This window comes from Caenorhabditis briggsae (genome assembly GCF_000004555.2).
Source record: "Caenorhabditis briggsae complete genome, chrX, whole genome shotgun sequence".
Taxonomy (NCBI): Eukaryota; Metazoa; Nematoda; class Chromadorea; order Rhabditida; family Rhabditidae; genus Caenorhabditis; species Caenorhabditis briggsae.
Window position 1 is genome coordinate 13,228,759 of NC_013491.2, and position 23,272 is coordinate 13,252,030.

Here is a 23,272-nt window from a genome sequence, read left to right on the forward strand (position 1 = left end):
GAGCCTAGACATGTCTGTTCTCTTTTTTGCTGATGAAAATCTCATATTCTACACTAGGGGGTAGATGGTCAGCAGACTTGTGATAAATTCATAAGAATAATCAGACTGGAGCGAACTTTTTTCTGGCGGAGTTCTACACTAAAAAAATGGTTGTTTGGAATATTTTACCACTCACCGTAGTACGGTAGGTGGTGTCATAAGAGTGGGCAATCTTCTAATGGATTTTCAAAAAAAAAAGAAAAAGAATAGAGAATGAACTATCGTGAGGATTCATATGTCTGAGAGTACGAACCTCATAAAAAAGTTCTTCATGCTCATCAAGCATGAAAAATAGTGGCCGAATAACATTCCTTCCACCTCAGCTCAGCTGACCACTTGTTTAATCGTAGTAGTGGTCAACCAGAAAGAGAAGCGGCAAGCGGTTTGGGGCTCGCGGAGCCGCAGGAAAAAAGTTCTCGAGGTCCGTTAGGGCTTTCCGCTGGGCGCGTAGTCCCCTCCGCACTTCATTCGATCTTTTCCGCGTTTCTCTTTCACGGCGGGTCCTTCTCAAAAAAAAACTTAGGAGATTGGCATGGACGTTTGCTCAAGGTGGAATTGCACTCCGCGTCGCGGACCCTTTTTTTTCCGCTTGCTAAGGTCGCCAGGTAACTTGAGAATGGAGAAAATGACCGGAAGGTCCGGCCGCGCGGCCGCCGCCCCCTTATTGTAGTAGTCGCCGGCTCCTGTGAGCTATACTTACGAAAACTTTCGTCATCGTTTTTTTTTGACGTGATGATGGAAGAGGCTGAGGTTTCACAGTTCGGTTGTAAAGAGTAATAGTCAGCGTAAAAAAATTTGAAAAAGGAAATGATGAATTTGATTTTTACCGAAATTGTAAGCGGGATGGGAATGAGGATGAATATAGAAACAGAGGAACTGTTCATAGAGATGACCAGTTGAAAAAATTGGGAGTGCATGTTTATGTTTGAAACACAATATGAAAATGTGTTCGGAAAAGATCATCTGACCTTTTTTTGGGATTTGCGCAATCAAAAGTGAAAAAAAAAACAGAAAGAGTTTAGGGGAGAGGATTTCGAAAGTGAAAATTATGAATACCAGATATTTACAGCAATATTTGCGTACTATATGTTCAAAATTAGAATTCAGCAAGATGTTAATAATGATACAGTAGTTGCATTACAGTATCCAAGTGACAAAGAAAAACATTGAAACTATCAAAATCGAAAAATACCAAAACCTCCAAAAGAACTAGAAAAGTATTGAATGTGTAATGAACATCTAGATAAATCCGGACGGCAAAATATGAGGTGTTTTCTTGTGAAATTTGTTGTAGAGGTTATGAAATAAGATTGGACCTTTTTTGGAGCACAATTCAGTTTTTGATTTCAAACGGGAAGGATAATTGGTATGTTTCGGTTTTATTGGTTTGGTATAAACTCAAAAACCAAAAGCTAGCGGGGAAATTGACAGCGAAAAGCCCAAATTTTCTTAAGGAAAGTTAAATTTGGTTGAGCCAGTTTCAGAAACTAATTTGATACAGAATTTATCTTCCTATAAGTAACAAATGAGGAGCATCAGGAAACAAAGTAGATCAACAAAGAGTCTGAGCAAATAGTACTGTAGAGCAAAACAAAAACGGGGGCATCTAATTAAGGAGGTAAGTTATTGTTCATAGCTCGCGAAAGAAGAAGATTTTTTAAAAAGAAGAGAGAGTCTGAAATTGCAGAAAAAACGACTGGAAAACTGAATTGTCGTTGAATGCGAAATGAGACATTTCTTGAGCTGTCAACAACAACACAGTGCCAAAACAACAACAAGATGCGCCTTGACCACTAGTAGTCGCTTCGACGTTCTAGACGAACTGTGACAGATGAACACAAAAAGAAGTAAAAAGAGGTGGTTGTGAAGTGATGCAAAATAAAATAAATTGCCAGCCAGCTCCTTTCATTTTCTTTGTCTGACCCTGTTGCCGAGATGAAGAAGCGTTCCGAACCGGGCGATGGAGCTCTTGAACGAACATACTCAGGTTCGAGGCACCAACTGCAAAACAACTCGTAAACGATATTTGGATAGACGGTATTTATTTGTATTCGTGGTTGCGTTCCGCCAGCTAGCTGGTCATCGCTTCGACGGAAGGGGCGGTCGAGGTTCAGATACAGCAAACAGTATGTAACAGGCGGTGGTTTGAACGGCTGCCTGCCAAATTGAGGCGCGCACCATCGGCAGGCGGCGGGAGCGCCGGATTACGCACCTTTATCTCACTTATTACCTAAAGTGGGTTTTGACACCTCGGAGACGAATTCACTTTTCAATTTTGAATATTCAAAACTGCGCATGTGACAACTGTGAAAAGTATGTTAAGCCGTGTGAATGACCATTGAATTTGTGAATTTCAAATTGATGTAGAATATATTGTATTTGGAATTTTTCAACTTTTCGCTGATTTTAAGTTTCTGAAAGAAAGCAATGAGCATTTGTTCCAAAAAAATATTTTTTCAAAATTTTATAATTTATAACTTCAAGTTGCTAGAGCATTTCCTTTTAGAAGTTTCCCCTAGGTTTCTATAAAATCATTTTTTAGAAATTACATACTCCTCATTTTTGCTCCTCCCTGCCAGTCAATAAACTTTGCATCAAAATCAATCAGCTGCTCAAAGAACCTTGAAATTTCACGAAAAGTATCAGAAGCAAGTGTCTTCTTCTCCAAGAGCGAAACGCAATGAAACTGACGCGGAGAGCTAGGAAACCAATAAAATTGTTAAATTTCATGGGTCAAAGAAATGCTAGCTGCTACTCCTTGATTTTCGTTTGATTGATTATTAGAGAAGTATTTGAAAATTTCTGAGAAGAGAACGGACATATGCAAATTGAATAAATGAGAGGTTTACACAAGATGAAAAAAAACAAGAGATTTAAAAAAGTGGGATTTGGAGAAAAGGTTGAAAGAAGCGACGCCAGATTTGGAGAGGGGGTCACCAAAGATAAAGAAACGGAAGTTAACAGTAGTGATAAGAAAGCCTACCGGCGGTCAATCAACAAACAAGACCCTCCCTTGCGCACCCTCCCCAGGTTGCGTGCTCTCGAAGTGGTTGGCGACGGGAGCCTGAACACATCTGAGGCGCATCGAAAACAACCTCTAAACCTTAACAAACGCTTACCGTGTCGAGCTACTTGTCGGCCCCAAGGACATTTGCTCACCTTTTTCATTCAGTTCGTTTTTTGTCCGATTTTAACACGGTTTTAGTTAGAGATCAATTCGGGTGGAGTTCGGGAAGATCACAAAAAACACGTTTTAATGTGTCAAAAGATTTGGAACTTAGCAATTTTACTTTTAGAACTGATTGCTGAAAATACAGTACTGAGAAAAAAACTGTACATGTAGCTCACGAAAATCATCAACTTGGGGAATATATGTCTTGATTTCTATGAAAGATAAGTGGTCAAGTAACATAACATCAATAAACATTTTAAAAATATTTTATCAGTTGACTACTTTTTGATATCTTTCAAAAAATTGAGATAATCGAGTTCAAAGTTGTTTTTTTTTTTCTGTAAACTACTATTAAAGGAAATACGGTAAGGTAAGTCATGTTCGTAAAAAATGGAGTTACGCTTATTATTTTCAAAATCTAGGCGGTCGAGGTTATTAAAACTTTAAGTTCTAAAAATTATGCTGGAAATTTATAAATCCCAGTTTCTAAAGCGTTTCGAAAGAAAGTCAGATTCGTGACATTTCAAAATGGGTTTTATCAAAATCTACGTGAGAAAGTTACTTTGCATTACAAAGCTCAAAATATCAGACTTTTCAGAATAAATACAGTAACCAATAAAAAATCTTGAACGAAATTTGAGGTATAATTTTCATAACCCGGGTTCAGTAAAACGTCACTTCCTACACGTAATGCCTAAAAAATTAATTTTGATCATACCAAACTTCCTAAAGACCATGATACGGGAAATGAGTAAGTAAAGAGTTCCAGCCGGGGTGGGAGCTAGACAGACTGGTTATCAGAAAAATAAAACAAGTGAATGGGCTCTTGAGAGTCTCGTTCCGAGATGGTAGAGAGGAACAGAAACAAATGAAAGATATGATAACAATATTATTTGTTTCTTTTTTCAATTTCCACTCTCACGTGTTTTTTATAACGCGCGCGTTCGTTTTATGTCATGAGTAGGAAGGAAAAGGGCTTTCAGAATAATTACAATCGACGATAAAGCTTGTACCACGTGATGATTTTTGTGAGATAATTGAAGGTTGGAATCACGAATAAATGGAAATATGACGCGGAAAACAAGGATTCAAACATGAATCAAACCGAGGTCATGGTTGATACATTTATTTATACTACAGCTACCGTAATCCTGTTGATGTCATCATTTTTAAAGTTCTTTCTTGAAATCTAGACAATGCTACTATAGTCAATCAGACAAATTAGGAACACAAAGGGAGTACGGTAGAATGGAAAATATGAAAAACAGTGAAAGGAACATCAAAAGAAAGTAAGATGGCGCATCGCGCCAGATGTGGAAAAAAAATAAGAAATTGAAAACTGAAAAAAAAAAGCGGAGAAGGGGGACACATGTGAGGGAGCCTTGTACGGTACCACTCAATTTTGTATTTATTTTTGAAAGCATGACATTCACATTTTCTTTTTACAATACACCGTGGAATGGAGACGTCTGATGACTAAGAGATGATGATGATAGGAAGGTGTTTTCTGAAAGCATTTTGATGCCTCTAGACAAATGGGGAACGCGTAAAGTTTCTAGACACGCGTATGTCATCTCGATTGCGCAATATGCAAATGGGGGGGGGGGGGTGATGCGCATTTCTCCGCATGTGTGGCCCAGGGTGCTAGAAAACTCGACGGACCAGTGGTCTCCTCCCCCCTCTTTTCTCTCCCGGGGTCTTTTTTCCCGCCAACGATGACGAAGACGAAGCGGAGTGACCAAGAACGCGGCAAAAGAGTGTGGACGCCTGCGGAGAGCCTCACGTGGGAGCGGCAAAAGACAGGGAGATGAAAATTGTGCAAGACTTCGCGGAAAAGAGGGGGGCGATGCGGCAAGAGTTGAGGAAGGCGGACGACAAGAGGGAACGAATGCGGAAAAGAAGGCGGTCAACGCCCGGACGCGGACGGACAACGGGCAGGGACGACTGAGAGTAGAACTCTCGTCGTTGCTGGCAATTAGTTTTGGTTCTTCTCGACTAGAAGAGACCATGGCGCGGAAGGAGGGATGCGGAAGCCGCGAGCGTTTTCCGCATGCGGTTGCTCAACGGACCATTCGGCCACGCCCACTTCAACAGAAAAGAAGAGAAGAAAACTTGCTGACCTCTTTCTTCTTTTCTATCTGTCCCGAGACCCGCTGACGCAATGAGCAGACTGGAGGGCGATGCGGAAAGAAGCGGAAAAGAAGGGGAACAAAATTGTTACGCAATCAGGAGCACTTTCTATTCCCGACGCAACCTCATTTCCCGCCTGAAAAGGAAGCGTCGACTTGTGGAATGAAGCGGAAAGTGATTTGAGTGGAATTGAAGAGAAGAAAATTATCTCTTCATCGTATTTTTATTTCAAACTCCTAGTCAGACATAAACTTTTACCGAAGGGTGGTACCGGTTCGTTATGATAACATTTTAAGTAAGGCGGCTCATCTTCAAAAAGAAGTAGGGAACCAAGAGACACATGAGTCATGATCTCGAGTGACTGTACAGTTACTGTGTGAGCACAACCAATATTAAAAATCATTACAAAAACATTTGTGAGTTGAGAAGCCCAGGACTTTCAGTGTTGAATTTTCAGTATTTGAATGTGAGAGAGGCTTAAAGAAGAGGATGAGCAACGCGGAAAGCGGGAGCATGAAAGATGCCGTGGTCACTTGCTTGGTGAGCACGCGGACGGCATGAGCAAGCGGACGAAAGTTTATGTTCATCACCAGCAGATTTGTTTATGAATATGAAATTTCTGAAGACCACCACAAAATTTCATATTTCAAAATCACTGTACCTTCATTATGATTACTGTATTGGTAGAACTGTACAGTTTCTCCTCTCTCAATACGAATGCAAAAAGTCGAAATTGGAATAGGACGAGCGAAACGAAGAATTTTCAAAACACTCCACATCAGAACTGATAAGCACTGGTCACTTAGTCAAAACGCAGCTGATAATTTTATTTCAACGGTCACTCACAACTCTAGTTTTGACTTGGAACTGCTGGCGCGGTGATAAGAAAGTAGACGCACACTTTTTCAGATGGGAAAAGAGAAAAGCGCCGAAACATTGAGAGAACTTGTTTCTGAAAATCGAGAGGGGGTCAGTCAACTGACCAGTTGCTTTTATCAGCAAATGTTATTTTGTGTCGTCGATCATATTTCTCTTCTCGAAATAATAAATGTCAAGAAAATTGTTTTGATTAGGGAGTCTGGAAAGTTTCGAACATTTTTTTTGAACACTTATTTTCAAGCTAGTGATTTGTTTTGAAAAGAAATATTGCAACAGAGCTGTATAATTTCCGAGCCTCTCTTCTCCTCTTTAAATTAGTCCAATTTTTCAGCCGTTCTCTTCTCCTTTTCTTCTCCCGCTGCTCTCTTCTTCATCTTCTCTTCTTCTCTTTTTCCTTTCTATTGCTATTCAATTTTACGAAGGATTAGCAGAGTGACCATCCGATATAAAAGGACATGTTTCTACTGGTCAAGAGAAGCGTGATGATCATAATGAGGGGAATTTTTCCGGGATCAGATCTAATCTGTTTTGTTGCACTTTTGAATAACTAATTTGAAAGGGCAATTTTGCTGGAAAAGAGTGCTTTTTTCACCCGAGTGATTTTCTGAAGGTAGATGAATGAGGAGGGACTTTCGAAATGCCGAATGTTTTTATTTTGCCTCTCCTTCTTACCGAAACAGTCCAAAGACAAATCAACAAACTTTCATCTGTCAACAGTTCCACTTCTGGTTTTGTGTACTTTTGGTGCTGGGGCTCTAGCTTGACGTGGGTTTCATTTTCTTGTTGTTTCGGAGGGTTCCCGCCGTCTTCAACTCCTCCTTATTCACCCACAAATATTTGTCAATGTTCATAATAGCGGAAATGCTAGAGCTCTTTTACTTTTTCGGCCATTCTGAATGAAAAGGTAAAAACTAGCGAGGGTGCGAAAGTTCGTTTGGGTTTCCTAACTTTTTTCTCGTCTTGGAAAAACACATTTCTGACGAGGAGATTCTTCTTCTTCAAAAATGGCTTGTTTACCCTTGGAGGAATCCAAAAAAAAGTGTCATAGGTGGTCATTTGGTATGTGTGTTTTTCCAGTGGTGGTCAGCAAAATTTGATGTAGGCAACAGCGAAAAAAAAGGGAGCTATTTTTTGCTAAATACTCGTCATCGCCTACTAAATGAGCAGCAGTGGTCAGTCTAATCAACATATGTCTGGGGTGGGGTTGTTTTAAGAATAAGAGGAGAACACATATGTCAACAAGACTGACAAGATGAAAGGAAATGAAAAATATAATTGCGACATGCGAATGTGCGGAAATGTGTAGATCGAATAATTATAGAGTTTAGCAATTGCGTAACATAGAGAGACATTTTAATAAAATGTCTGGAAAGAAGGGCTACTGTAACAGATAAAGATAATTCTGTGACGTCTTTAATCAGTTCTTCAAATTTTGTAAACGTTTTTCTGGATTACAGTAACCATTTTTTATAAATTAGTTTATAAAGCATTATTTCTAATCTCCGAATTCTCTAAACTTCTGATAGACAGTACCTGTCAATAAGATGCTTTTGAGCATTTTTAGCAATGTGGAGCTTGGCTGTCAAGTGTCAGATCACTCTGAAAATTTTAGAGTTTATCAAACAGGCGTTGTTTGCAAACTTTGCATTAACACGATTTTTTGAAAATTCCTAGTTTTTCAGTTATATGCGAATTTTTGAGGGACACCTAATTCTTTCACGTCTCCAGTACAAAAACAGAAACAAACGAGGTGCCTTTCAGAAATCGGCAAATAACTGAATAACTGGGGCTTTTTAAAACATTCTGTAACTTCGAAGTCTAAGTCTGTTTCATAACCTCTAAAATTTTTAAAGTGATCCGACACTTGACAGCCGAGCTTCGGACTCCTGAAAATTGTCAAAACAAACTGAAAAAACGGGTTTTAATAAATTTATGGCTGGCTCTGTATACATTAAAAAATTTTTTAAGGGTCATCGCTTTCATATTGTCTAACATAATTACCCGAATTACAGAAATTTCAAGATGACCTTTTAGCCAATTTACTGTTTTCTCAGTTCCCTTCACAAAACCCAATATAGAAAATCACATCATCTTTCTCAACGCCCACTCTTGTTCACTATTTCAGACGAATAAAGAGTCCGGAGTGTGTTGTAACTTCCGGTGTTGCAGTGTTGCGAAACCTTCTCGTTTTCCGCGACGAAACATTTTCCGCAAGGGTGTCAACTTTCTCCGTTAGTATCTTCTAGAATTTCGTTCAAAAATCCGCTTCTCTCGTTTGCCACCTCAACCTTCATATACACACACACAATGAGCCGCTAACGATTTCATCTCGTTTTCTCCACTCTCTCACTGGTCATTTTTAATGACGATCTTCAAGAACACACACTCTTGAATTATAGACACTCCGACGCAGAGAATGGCGATTTGTGTTTTCCGCGTCGGAGTGCGCCAGACAAGTGAGAAGAGTTTTTCCGAAAAAGAAAGGCACACGAATTTTTGAGGATGCGGCGAGATGCGGAGAAGACCGAAGATGGTGCACGCGGAAGGCGACTGCCATTCAGTCTTGAATTCAAGGTTCCGCTGAGACGAGTCTTTAAAAAGAAGGGACCATCGAAGAGAATGGTCAGATAGGCAAGACGCAGAGAAGTCAGAGCGAAAGGAGAAAGCTTATTCTTTTTCTCTCTCGTCCATCTCGAATTGCCAATGGACCTTTTCAACGAGGCGAGTGACCACCCGTTGCGCCATCGCAAAATTGAACGGAATACTAACGAGCGAGGGACCGGACAGATCCGAAGAGAACGAATCATTTGGATTTAATTTCATTTTCAGTGGCAACATCCCTTTATCGACTTTTGGAATCTACCCTATTAGTGTTTGATTCTTTTTAAGACATACACGTCTTCTTTGTCGGGTCAGAATCAGCCAAAGGGACACCCTTCGCACACACAGTACGAAATTGAAGTTGAAACGGTCAAGAAGAAAGCATGAAACACCTATTGAGGGTTATCACTGACAATGCGCGGGGAAAAAGAGTTTTGAATGCCCTATTTGTTTGGATTCTTCAATCATGAAACCACCTTACTCTGCAAATATGATAACAATACGTGTGTTATGAAAATATTTTGAAAATTTACAAGTGTGAACTGTCCTATGCAAGTATAGAGGAGGAAAAATGGATACTTGGGAAAATGGATTCTTTAAAAGGGATCCTGAAAGTTTGGCACATTATTTGGAAGATACAAAGTGATCTAGTGGTACAAATTAAACAATTCAGGTGTTCAAAACACAATTTTCTTCCGGTATTTTGTACCCCGAATTAAAGATTTTCTACCGCTAAATTTCTTTGTACTCTCCGAATTATTTTCATGAAAGTTTGACAAGTTTTTAGAGAATGAACTGAAAACAAAAAATAAGGAATCATGAAGAGAACTAGAGAGAAATTTTGCGTAACCCTTCAGATGTCAAAATCCGCTTCGTGTCCGGACGGAAGACAAGTCAATTTTCAATGCATACGTGTCTCAGGGAAAGAGCCAAACTGCCGATTGCTTCTCTGTTTCTTTTTTTCATCCAATTTTGAATCTGTCGTTCTCGTTTTCGTGTTCTCCAAACGGCCGAACACACATAATCCTTGTCTTCCGCTCTTTTTTTGCTCAGGCCTTCTTATTCACCTCACGTTGACCGATGGACCTCGAGGAGCACAACAAAAAGGAGCAAATTCGTATAGCGAAAACATCATGAGCACATCCGTTCGTCGATATGAGACGAACATCTGAGAGCCTATATTTTTAGATTTTATTGAATAATTGCAAACTTTTGGGTACCCGCAAGCTTTCTCGTTACAAACTTCAGATATCCTTTTGGTCAATAGAAATCCCATGAGCCCAAATATCCATCTTCCAAGTTATTACCACTGCATTCATTGCGTTATAACTTGCGACAAAGATTTGAAATGCGATATTCCGCGCATGAAACTCTCTTTCAGGCAATTAATAAAAATGCGAGAGACCGCGCAAAGAGATGTTCTCTTCACCACAAGATACTATTTCCCATTGGGACCCTCATCTTCAATTTCAGGACGTTGCGCAATAGTCATGCCCTGAAGCGAATCTATCCGCGTGATGCCGCGCGCAAGACCTCCTTGTGTTCAGCGAGCACAAATTGACTTCTATTGGCATTCATTCCGTTGGTGGTGAGAATTGAATGGCAGAAAATAGAGGCGAAGACGAGAGAGGAGCAGTTGTGCAATAATCAATGTTTATTAAATTGAGACGCCAAATTTCAACGCATTCCCTTCTTCCGCGAGACTCTCTAGGCGTTTCGACCACAATTTACGCTTGTTTTCAGCTGTCCCCAGACCACAGCTGAATTTTCAAGTGGATTATCCGCTGACCAGACAGTCAAAAGAGAGAACTCGCCCTAAAAATATTCAGTATGAAAGGGATACTATTGCAAAATATGAGAACTTGAAAAAGAAGTCTGGAACGAAAATAAAAACAATAGGTGATGCCATCGAGGCGAACATCTCACCTTATATAGAACACCCCGTGCCATAGGTACCATGTGTTGGTACCGCCCTATACTCTAAAAACTACCTAGATCCTTACAAATAGTTGAGTGTTTCTGACTAGTAGTACTGAACAATTGTACTGGAACAGACGTTCACAGAGCACTGGAATCCAGTTGTTCTGATTCATAAAAGTACAAAATGAGCAAGACTCGTGTTAGCTGGCACAGAAGTTCCATCGTGCTGGCGAGTGCAGTCGTTCGGGCGGAGATTTATAATAACAAACTTTTCAATCATAGTTTTGTAGTCCTTTTGGAATATCCACAGTGCTACTTTAATAGGTTGTCACGCTGTCAATTTAAATGTGTGGTGCAGATTCCTATATGAAAGTAATAAAGTTTTATAAGAATACGTCGTTTTGTGGTGAACGCTACAAAATAAACAAAAACTTGTATTCAAAAAGTGATATCTCAACTATTCTAGTACATTATTTCAAAAACTTACGAAGCCGACTACACCGACTACAACTTACAAATTTCGTCACAGAAAAAGCTCAAAAAATAACTTCAGAATTTTTTCAAACGTTAATTTAAGATTCTTGAAAACACTAGATATGCTTCTCCAACTGGAACGCCATAAAAGGTTTTATTAAATGAAGAAGTTTTGTTTTAGGTTTCATTAAATTAAAGGAGGGTAGACATCAAAAATTTCAAAAATTTCATTTTTACTCAAAAGATATAACTCTGAAGTATAAATATAGCTATGTACTTAAAAACCTGAAAAAAACACTTCAAGGACGAAAAAATGCTCTTTTTTGTCACCCTAATTTCTTCACTAGCTTGCTGCTGCGGCGTCGCTTCATAATGTGAAAAACGCGATGGTCGCCTCTACACGCGTAGTATAGTGGGTACGCTCTAGGCTAGTATTCAGGAGGTCAGAGGTTCAATCCCTGCTGGTGTTTTTACTTTTTTCTTCCCTTGTTTCCTTCGGATTGAACTTTTTGAACTCGGAGTTCTGAAGGGCTACCAGCGTGCCGCCGAGGCCTCGCTCCGAGGTACCAAAATCAGTTGAAAATGAAGAAACTTGTTTTATTATGTTAACAAATAAATTATGAAAAAAACTACAATTAATTTTTAGAAAGAGACATAACAATTGAAAAAAAAAACCACATAATTAAAACAATCTTCGTGCAGGGCTGGTCGTCGGAAGGTGGAGGAAGCAGTAAAAATGGAGACGTCTCTGAAAACCCTAGTCATAAAACAGTTTTTATTCCTAGAGTAATAACGAGAAGTAATGAGATAAATAGGAACAGTGAAGAAACGGTTATCGAAGAGAAAATAGTTTTTTTCGCATGCCTATAAAAAACACCGGCGACTGGCAAAATAATCGGTCGATAGAACTTTAAATTTACATAAAAAATTCACTTTTATATGGGTTTTATAATAAATAAGAAAAAAGAGCTTTTTTAATGTTTGAAGTCGTTAAAAATTGAAAAAAATAAAGTCGGGAAATAAAAAAATGAAAATGTTTGCGCGTGGGATTGCGTGCTTTAGGTGCGAACACCGCGACGGCAAAATACACATTCCCTGAAATTTTCCCCGAAATTTTTGTTGTCTGCCCTCCTTTAAGAAGCCATCAATATTTTGTTAGTTGACAATTTTTTGAACAACTGTTTGTGATTAATTGATGTTTGTGTTTCTATTAATAAATGTGTTTCTATTGATATAAATTTCCTCGGTGTTTCTAAATTTTTTGAATGAGCAGAAAATCAAGAAACTGAACTAGATTCTGCATAAAATTCTGATGATTCTCGAGTTTTTTAAAGAAACCGTATTTGCTTTAATTGAAGCCCACCTCAAACATGCATTTTGAGCTCAACTATCTCGGTTCTTAAGATAGATACGAAAAATCTGTTAACTGATGAAATATTTATGATCATGACAAATAATTTATGAACAATTTTTTGATATTTTGTGAACGAGCTGAAATAATTGAGCTCAAAGTGAGCGTATAGGGTGGGTTTCATTAGAACACATACAGTAACTCACCTGCCAACTTAAAATCAGGAAGACCAAGAAACACGACAAACTCAACGAATTCCAGAAACAATCGTGCTCAAAAGAGGTCGCTCAGAATTCAATTTCCACCACTTCGAGATTTGTGAATGTCAAAAAAACTATCCGAAGTGAGTTTATTAATTTTCTTGATATTAGTTTTCAGAGTTTCTCTTGTTTTTCTAAGTACTCGCGAAAAGTTTTTTTCAGCTCATTCACTCAGGTTTGCGTTGATTAGTTCTATTTTCTTCTTAAGACCACAATTTGAAAAAAGAGATATTTATTGACCAAGTTGAACTAAGTAGGTCTTGGTTGTTTCTTATTAGCTTCAATATTCACTCGACTCCGCAAATCTTTGAACACTCTTTCAATCTCGTAGATAGGGGCGTTGCATCGGGAGATGAGAACTGAAAAAGAATAATAGAGAATTAAGAGAAAAGTGGTAAAACACCAACTACAGTAATCTAGGAAACCAGTTTTGAAAAATTAGCGTTCCCTGATTGGTGTTATCATTTGTGTGAAACAGGGTGTGTCTTATCTTTTCTTAACTCACGATAGAAACATTGAATACAGTATCCATGCCTGCATGATGGAGGAGTTCTACGTTCAATCAGATATTCCAGACAGGCAGTACAGTAATCCTCATCTTCCTCATCGTCTTCAATTTACTCGTCTTCACTCTCGCTGGAAATTTCTTCTTCTTCTCTAGTTTCTTCCCTAGGCTGTTGGTTGACCGTTTATTTTTGGGCGGTAGACATGGCAACCTTGGAATTTGATAAAATATGATACTGCATCAAATAGAAGCGAGATAAACGGTTCCAAAACAGAACAAATGTCTCAAGGAGGCATTACTTAAGAACGAAAGGAAAAAGATGAGTGAAAATAGGGGGGAGTGGAGGATTGTCGAAAAAAGATGGAAAATGGGAAAAGGAAAAGAAACTGGAAGAAGAGATGGCGGGACAAAACGTTTTGTTCTTCTTTTTTATCTCTTCTTCTCCCATCCATAGTCGTCTTCTCCTCCTTCAACCCTCATTTTCTGTTTCATCTTCTCAATTTGTCTTTTTTTGGCCAATTTTTCTTCAGAATAATGAAATGAGACTGTTCCATCCACCATTGCAACTAGATAGGATAAAGAGATGAGATCACAGACGTTGATGAGATCACAGACGAAAAGTGCGCACCGATGGAAAATGAAGAACATCAGAACATTTCGTCTATTTTTGGTCTTCTATGTCTTCAACGACGCGCAGAGAGCTAAGATCTGTAGGACAGGACGAGGATAGAATATGGAGAAGCTAGACAAGAAGCGATGTAAAAAAAAGGAACAAGTTTTTTGGGGCAAATATCGAATTAAGGAGGAACCAAAATGGATAAATGTGGTCGTTAGAAAAAAGAAAAAGCGACAATGCAAACCATAAATATATGAAAACGATTTTCAGTTGATTTGAACCATTTTCAGGAATCTAGAGCTCGGCTGTCAGGTGTTCAATCAGTTTGAAAGGCTTAGAGGGTGCAAAACAGACCTAGATTGAAAACTTCGCATTCATAGAATTTTTTGAAAATCCCTTGTCTTTCAGAGCATTTTTTAGCAAACCTAACTTGCTATTGACATTTGAATAGCAAAGAGAAAAATAAGCCAATTTTTCAGTAATATTCAAATCACTGAAAAGAAAAAAAAGGAAAAATTTCTCTTTTTCACAAAAAGGGAAAACGACAGAAGATATCTTTTTTTCTTTGGTGCTCCGTCATGAAACGAAAAAAGACACGAACTATCTTATTTTTTCCATCACTTTGTTATTTTTACTCTTCCAATGGTTACTTCTACAAAAATTTATTTTCTACGGGCTTGTAATACTTGAGATGAAATAAAACAGGGGTAGTTGTGAAAATAGGTCCGTGTTTTTTAAATGGAATACAACAGTTTGAGAGGGAAGGGTTTATGGCATAATTATATCATAAATATGGCTTTACGGGTAGAAAAAATGCGAGTGAACTTATCAGTCTCTATACCAGATGAGAGTGGCTTAAAAAATTGTACAAAAACGACAAAAAAATTCCTTGAAATAGAAAACAAGTGATTCTGTGACTTTGACATTGGGATCTACTCAAGCTCCACAAGCACCTCTCCCTCGTCGACGGTGGCTCCGACCTTGACGTTGACGGCCTTGACGCGTCCAGTCTTTCCGGCGTGAAGACTGTTTTGCATCTTCATGGCCTCCATGACGACAAGTTCTTGTCCTTCGGAAACCATGTCTCCTGGCTGAAATTTTTAAATTTTGATTACCAAGTTTTTCAAAATGAAATTTAATCAACTCACCTTAACATTAACGTTCTTGATGGCTCCTGGCATTGGGGAGAGGACGACAGTGGACAAGTCAACCTTGGCCTTCTCCTTCATGTACTGCAAGTACTTGACGGCTTGTTCTGGAAGAACCTGCACCTTGAATGGAGTTCCCTTGTAGAGAACAGTGATCTCTCCGGCGCGCTTTCCAACAATCTGGGTGGTGATGTGCTCTCCGTTGACCTCGATCGAGTTGACTGGGAGCGAGAGGCTCAAGTTTCCAGAAATGTCAATGACCTTTCCTCCGATCGAAACCTTGGCTTTGTTGGCATCTCCATCAACGAACGAGACTTCGACAGCGTGCTCAGTTGGACGTTGTCCTTCCTTGGCTGGAAGGGAAGAGACGAATTTGTAGGTCTTCGAGAATGAAGCCACATGAGTGCTGCGTTGTCTGTTTTGGTTGAGGAACTGATTGGCACGAGCGAGTTTGCGAGCGTTGAGAGCCGCGGCAAATGCGATGACGGTCTTTTCCTCAGCATGCGTCAAAACGGTTCCTTGGAATCCTTCTGGGTACACTTCTGGGAGGTACTTAGTGGTGATGTCTCCGCTACGGAATCTCTTCTCTTGGACAATGTCACGGAGGAGTGGGATGTTGTGTGTTACTCCGCGAATGACATAGTTGTCGAGAGCTTCTTGCATGCGATCGAGAGCCTGCTGGCGGTTGTCTCCGTGGGTGACGAGCTGAAAAATAAGACATGTTTGTAAGATTAATTCATCATTTCTGTGTTGAACATGTAATGGCTATTTATAAAAGTCATGGTAGTTTTTTATTAACTAAGGATTTATCTGTAACTGTGATCACACTCCCTAGCTTTTTACTGGCGCATTTCTATAAATAATATTGATTTCTATAAGTACAATGTAGCCGGTTTGAAGAGCTTCCATGGCTTTAGCCTCGCTAATAGGGCAGTGCTTAACTTCAACTTGGTCTTATGAGCGGTGCGCTATGAATTTTATACACTGCCAACTGTTTTTTGCATTATTTTCCTGCTGATTGTCGCTAGAGCCTTGATTAATGAAATTCCAAAATAGCTCTTCGGCCCAGCTTACCTTGCAAATGAGTGGATCGTAGTAGATGGAGATTTCAGATCCCTCACGAATTCCGGAATCGCAACGGACTCCATCTACGTGACGTGGCTCAACATATTTGGACAGACGTCCAACAGATGGAAGACCGAATCCCTTGTATGGATCCTCAGCGTAGACACGTGACTCGAAAGCCCATCCGTTGAGTGGAACTTGTTCTTGGGTGAGTGGGAGCGAGTGTCCGTAGGCAACGCGAAGCATCTGTTGAACAATGTCGATTCCGGTGATGCATTCGGTGATTGGATGCTCGACCTGTAAGAAACATTTACATTTGATGTTTTGAACTGGATAGAAATTACCTGAAGACGAGTGTTCATCTCCAAGAAGTAGAAGTTTCTCTGTGAGTCGACAAGGAACTCGACAGTACCGGCGGAGTCGTATCCGACAGCCTTGGCGAGCTGAACGGCTTGCTCTCCCATCTTGCGTCTCATCTCTGGTGGAACAAAGCTGGAAGGAGCCTCCTCGATAACCTTCTGGTTTCTTCTTTGGATTGAGCATTCACGCTCGTTGAGCCAGAGAGCGTTTCCGTGTTTGTCGCAAAGGATTTGCATCTCAATGTGTCTTGGGTTGTCAATGAACTTCTCAACAAGCATACGGTCATCTCCGAATGAGGAAGCAGCCTCCTGTTTGGAGAGTCTGTATCCCTCACGAGCTTGTTTGTCGTTCCAGGCAACACGCATTCCCTTTCCACCACCTCCGGCGGAAGCCTTGATCATGACTGGGTATCCGATTTCGCGTGACACCTTGACACAGAAATCCTCCTCAGGGATTTCACCGTCGTATCCTGGAATCATGCTTACACGAGCAGCGGTGGCAATCTTCTTGGAGTGAATCTTGTCTCCCATATCAAGAATAGCCTTGGAGTTTGGTCCAATGAACTTGGCTCCAGCCTTCTCGAGCTCGGCGGCAAACTTGGTGTTCTCCGAAAGGAATCCATATCCTGGGTGAACCTGTAAGAAAACATAATTGAACTTTCAATCTTGCACCGGCTAGTCGATCATGTTATGAGAAACGCTTCTATCTCTCATCATTCGATTTCTCAAAAAAAAAAGGACAGCAAATGAGACATAACTACGATTAGGAGACGCAAGTGTCATCAGCAGTTTCACTCAATTTGTTTTGTTATTTTCTGCGTTTCGTAGTGCGAATATGTGAATATCACGTGCACGCTCCAAAAATTGTTTAGGAGAGAAATGGTTTCGGGCATCTCTTGGAATAAATATCGTCTAAATTAGGTCATAAATTTGAGAATGAGCTTAGTTCTGTATTTGGCAGCCTTGAACGGCTATATAAGTTTGACATATTGTTTCGTGTGACTTGGGTTCTCGGGAAAGTATCAAAAACATTTGTTTCTAGTTTCGTATTTCGTATTTCAAATTTTCGCACGATGACTAAATTAGGAAGATTACTTGAAAATTTCTAGTTATTCAAAGCAAATCCGTTTGCCTCACAGTAAATTTTAGATGTTTGGAATCAGAGCCTACTCCAACAGGACTTTATCAACAAAAAAGTTCGCAAAAGAAGTGAAAGATCCAGATAAATTTCATCGAACCCGTCGAGAAAAGGGATAGAAAAGCTTGCTGGAGAAATGGTCAACCATACTGAGAAAATAAGTTTTTCTTTTTTCTCAGAAACGAACTGTGGCATTCATTCAGAGGGTTTTTCGACTACACATAACCTCTTAGTTTTAATTTGAAGATTCTAGGCTATCTCTACGTTTTTTCTATCTTTCCTCAAAGCAAATGAAAATATTTTTCAAAAATCCCGTCGACAGGAAAATGTCTCTGATTCTTACCGCTTGAGCTCCGGTATCCTCGACGGCTTGAAGAATACGGTCGACACGAAGGTAGGACTTGGCCGTTGGAGCCTCTCCTACGCAGATCGCCTCATCGGCCATTTTGACGTGGAGGGAGTTACTGTCGACATCAGAGTGCACAGCGACGGTCTTGATTCCCATAGCCTTAGCTGTCTTGATCACACGGCACGCAATTTCTCCTGAAAAAGTAGAAGACTAACTCCACAAACTATTCCTACTAGATGCCTACCTCTGTTTGCGATGAGAATCTTGTCGAACTTTGGCTCATTGTGATCGATTCCGACGGTTGTGTAGATCTCTTTTCCTTCACGTTCATCCCGTGGGCTGAAATTATGAATATTTATCTTCCAGCACTTATGAACAAATCACTTACACTCCTGGTCTGGTGGCAGCTGCGGTGGCATTCTTTCTTGTTGTTTTGCTCAATTGTCGTTTAGCACAAGCAAATTCGCGGTTGGCTACGGCACGGAAGTTTGAGGCCGCACGGAGCATGGTTCTATCTGTAAGACAGTGTTATACGATCAAAGAAACCAACGGTAAACACGAAGGAAGCAAGGGAGATTGGAGAAAAAAACAGTTTTCTTCTCAACGAGAATGATAAGAGATGCACGGTCGCTAGTTGATGCGGTCAACGCATTGATAAACATCGATGAGGCTGTTGAACTTGTGTTAGTAATCGATTCTGACAGTGAACTTGAACTTTAAAAAAACTGGCAAACTAAGCATAAGTATTGCAAAAACATGTCAGCAAATGGCCATTGAGCAACGAAGCAAAATAGCCCTGGAAAGAAGAGCACAAGAAAAGCGGTGCCCTTCTCTCTTCTCGGCAACAAGATATTCACAAAAGTTGTCTCTATCTCTCCACTATTTTTCTGATGGACCTCCAAAGCGCAGTTGCCGAGACCGCTCCACTCACTCACTCTTCTGTCCATTTCTTGCGTTTTTGCACGTATTCGTCCTCTGAACACACACACGCAGAGAAAGCAAGAAAATCGGTGAAAAGAGATAGGTTTGAGTTGGGAAAAATCAAAAAGAAGAAGAATAAGAAGACCTCAAAATGTTACAATGCACGAATCAGCTAAAAAGACTTCAGAGTCCAGTCTGCACGTTTTTTCCTAACTTATTGAAGTTCACGTGAAACGGTGCACGAGAAAATGCATGTACTGGGAGTAGAAATGCGCGAAAATAAACTAAAACAATAGGGGATAAGGATCGTTTGATTAGTGGGAGAACAAAAAGGATAACCATATAGAGAAGGAGAGGAGGAGGACAAAGAACGCAAAAAACCAATAATGAGGATGGTCCGCCTGACTGACCAGTGACCACTGACCCCAACAACAAAAAACAACGCAAAACGCGCGGGTCGCGCAAGATCCAATACTGTTTTGTGTTCGACGGGGCGCGCTTGCGCATCTCTGCGTCTCTTCACGCGACACACTATCTCATACACATTGTTTGTCTGTGCGCGCACACACCGGTGTGTTTCGTTGAGTTTAACCTTGTTTCTCTGTGTTGTGTATGATAAGAAGTGGCTGTTCATTGAACATTTGAAAAATTTGAAAAAAAACAAAATTTAGGTACATTCAGGCACAATTTCTACAGGTAGTCAATTAGTTTTTCGTTGTTTCGCTTTGTATCGGCTGAGAATAGAAAGCGATGGGAATCCGAGGATGAAGGTTTGCACGACCCATTTGGCGGTGGAAGCGAAACTGCAAAGAAAATACTGATTAAAAACCAGTTTAGTGTTTATCACCTGATGTTGGCCTTGTGGCACAAGTAGAGTGCGTAAAGAGCTTCACCGATATGGGCAGCAAGTGCGAAAAGATTGGTCAGAAGAGTGACAAAATGGAATTGAGTGCCAATTGTGTGGACAATAGATCCGATGAGTGGGATGTGAAGAGCGGCTTCTGGATTGGCGTAACTGATCTGAAAATAGGAAATATTGGGTCGCGGGTTGTCATGAGAAATGAAACTGTGTATTTAGTCAAAATTATAACCTTCGAAAGTAGCATGTCACATCAAATAATCTATTCAAAATGAGGAATCAAAAATTATCAGAACACTGTGCTGTCGACTTGTAACTTCTGGTTAGATGTTGAGAGAAGGTTTGGTTTTATGACGAATATTGACCAAGTTCCAGTCGGAATTTGCCCAAAAACGGCTATATGACCGGCGATGGTCTAATTTTACGGAACCTTGTCGTAAAATTATCGGAGTTTGGTCGGCTTTTGTTGCGGTTTTATCCAGAATCTGACCAACCTTCGACCAGAAATTTCAGGCGACGGCCAAGAATTATTGTTTTCAAAACATATCCATCCGGGGAATGGTTGTATTGGGCTGTTTCTCTTTCAAGGATGACCCTGCTGAGGTGCGACTACATACAACGACTATTAATATTGTAACAACAATTCAAAAGTTTGGGCGGTAACATTTTTCACAAAATAAAAGACTCACGTAGTTAATTGCCAGAGCTGGAACAATGACAAACCACCAGAAAAGTGGAGGCGATCTGAAGAAGTCGGACATCTCGATAAGTCTTAATTTGCACAAGGACGGATCCGAAGCTAAATATTTGACTCCCAAGTAGTTGCGAAGAGAACGAGTCACTTGAAGTGAGGTGAAACTGAAATGAAACATTACATTTTATCAATTTATCATTGGTCAATCAACATGTTTGCTAGACTATAGCCTCGAAAAAAATAGAGTAAACGTTTTGACAGTACTTTCTTTTCTACTTTCGTTTGGGAAAAGATCCAATTGGGGATCAGGCGTTAGGTGGGAAGAAAGGAACTGTCTGAATCAATACAGGCCCCGCTGACCTCAATTGAAGAGAGAAGCAACAGGAGAGAGACGCAGTAACAAAGAGTAAAAGCGTAGGGGCAGCTCTTTTCTTGGCAAAGAATAGTAAAGTAAGAGAACAGTTATAAATGGAAAACAAGGCATAATTTTGTTTTGAAGATTCTGCGAAATCAAGAAGACTTTGCGAAATCGGGAAAAACAAATTCATAAATATGTAGAACGGAAATTGAATACGGGTTATAAAAGGAAACTCACTTCTTCACGAACGGAATGAGTGTGATATATGAGGGAACAAATGCATGGACCTTCTCCTTCAAAATAGAATCCACCATTCTTCTCGAACAAGATCTCACGCTCATAAACGGGAACCAGGTACAAGTTGGTCTCATGTTATTTTCAAGAATCATCGGTGTTCTGGCAAAATACGGGTAAAGCTGTAAAACAAAAACTGCGCTTATGTAGTTGTTGCTATTCTCCTAACCGTTGTTGTCTTGATTCCTTCTAATCCACGGTCTCTAAGCTCCATCTGTAGGGATTCCATGGCTCCACGAACAGCGAATTTGCTTGTGCTAAACGACAATTGAGCAAAAAAACAAGAAATAATAAGTTTTACCAGTAAGATAGTCCCATGGTTTCTCCAGACCAACCAGCAATGGAGCAGACGCATACAATATGACCGTCGTTACGGTTTTCCATTTTTGGAAGGAACGCGCGGATAGTCTAAATTTTTGAAAAAATTGCGCATACAATTTTTTTGGAAAACTTCTAAAATCAGTTTCGGAAATTTCTAAGACTTGCTTTCGGTTGGTTTTCGGTCATTTTGATCATATTCGGGAGTATGGAGGCTGGTTGGCAAGTTTCCGATCACTTTGAAAACTTTGGAGGGTATAAAACAGACCCAGATTGAGAACTTTGAATTCACAGTACTTTGTAAAAGTTCCTATTTTTAAACCTATTCGCTGATTTTTTGAAAACACTCATTTTCGACTCGTTTTTGTACTGGAAACGTCAAAAAACTATCACTTTTCAGTAATTGACAAGTAGCAAAAAACTACAAACTTTCAAGAAACTTATGTGAATGCAAAGTTTTTAAAAGTATCGGAAACTTGACAGCCAAGCTTCCGCTTCCTGAAAAAATGAAAGTGTCCGAAAATCAACAGAAAAAAGTTTTTATATGTCTTATTCACCGGAATTGTGGTTTCTATTTCCATTAAATCTTACATTAATTGTTCCGAATATGTTGACATCCAAACATTTTCTAAGGAGTTCATTGGAAATTTCCATAAATGAAGTAAATGATAATATAGCTGCATTGCAGATCACAATATCAGCATCACCTGAATTTTAAAATTTTAATTTTTCCTTATCCTCCCTATTACCAAAAGTGTCTTCAATTTCCTTTGCTGTACTCTTCATGCCCTCCACATCACTAATATCACAAAACCAGAACTTTGCCATGTTTCCTTCCGCCGCGATAAATTTCACTGTTTCTAATCCGCCTTCCTGGAAAAAAAGAAGAAAAATCGAAAACTTCAAATGGCGTTTTTCTTTTCATGTTCAGTACCTTATTCACGTCAATTATTGCAACTTTTGCTTTTCGCTTAGCGAAATCTAAGGCCATCGCTCTTCCCAAACCAGATCCACCACCAGTAATAACTACTGTCTGACCTTGTACATTCTGAAAAATAACTGTTATTTGTTCTTTGGAGTAATACTAACTTTTTGTTGGAGATTGAGGAATCTGTAGATGTCCAAAGGAATGTCAATGAATAGGATTCGAAGAATCACACCAAGTGTACTCCATATCTTCCATGTCCAACTGGTATACATTACTGGAATTATAAAATTGTTGAAAAACAACAAGTTAGTGACTTGAGTTTCTCATTCATTTACCGTAAAACCAGTAATAAAAAAGACCCCTAATCTTCAAATTTGTTCTGGCTCCTGTTGAAGATATAAAAGTTGTCAACTGATGAGTTGTTTATCATAACATCACAAATATTTTATTAGTTGGCACATTTCTGATATCTTGCGTAAGAAGAAAATTGAGCTCAAACTTGACAGTGTGGGGGTCCTTGTATTACATGTTTTACAGTATTCATCCATCGACTGAAAGGTACGATATCTTTAATACATGAAAAGTAGAATAATTGAAGGCTACAATTCTACTAAAAATGGGATGTAAATATGTGAGACAACGAAAAAGACTGTCAGTTAGAAATAATCGGAAAAAATATTAGGCAAAAAAGTAATGAGAAACAGAAAAAAAGGAATATTTGAAGAGTTTTAAACAGGTTTTTTCAAAGAGTCAATTATTTGATTCTCAAAAATTGAATTGCTTTGTTATTCAATCGCTTCAAGTTGAATCACTTCAATAGAATGAACTTTTAAAAATACTTCAACGAGTTTTTGAAAAAACAAAAAACCGAAACAATACTCAAAAAATCATAAT

The 23,272-nt window shown here is 39.5% G+C and overlaps 2 protein-coding genes across 2 annotated transcripts; both read right to left on the minus strand.

Moving 5' to 3' along the window:
* Nucleotides 1–14,879: 14,879 nt before the first annotated feature.
* Cbr-pcca-1 lies at nt 14,880–18,513 on the minus strand (the record flags this gene model as incomplete). Its single annotated transcript, XM_002645035.1, has 7 exons — nt 14,880–15,038; nt 15,096–15,800; nt 16,170–16,457; nt 16,505–17,155; nt 18,001–18,200; nt 18,251–18,345; nt 18,395–18,513. The coding sequence occupies 7 exons, from the start codon at nt 18,511–18,513 to the stop codon at nt 14,880–14,882; spliced, it is 2,217 nt and encodes a 738-aa protein (XP_002645081.1).
* Nucleotides 18,514–19,627: 1,114 nt separating this feature from the next.
* On the minus strand, nt 19,628–22,650 carry Cbr-dhs-29 (the record flags this gene model as incomplete). The annotated part of the gene is made up of 10 exons (XM_002645036.1): nt 19,628–19,730; nt 19,775–19,947; nt 20,476–20,644; nt 21,076–21,254; nt 21,302–21,389; nt 21,434–21,540; nt 22,042–22,157; nt 22,200–22,323; nt 22,385–22,498; nt 22,540–22,650. 10 exons carry the CDS (start codon nt 22,648–22,650, stop codon nt 19,628–19,630), a joined length of 1,284 nt encoding a protein of 427 aa, XP_002645082.1.
* Between the last annotated feature and the right edge of the window lie 622 nt (nt 22,651–23,272).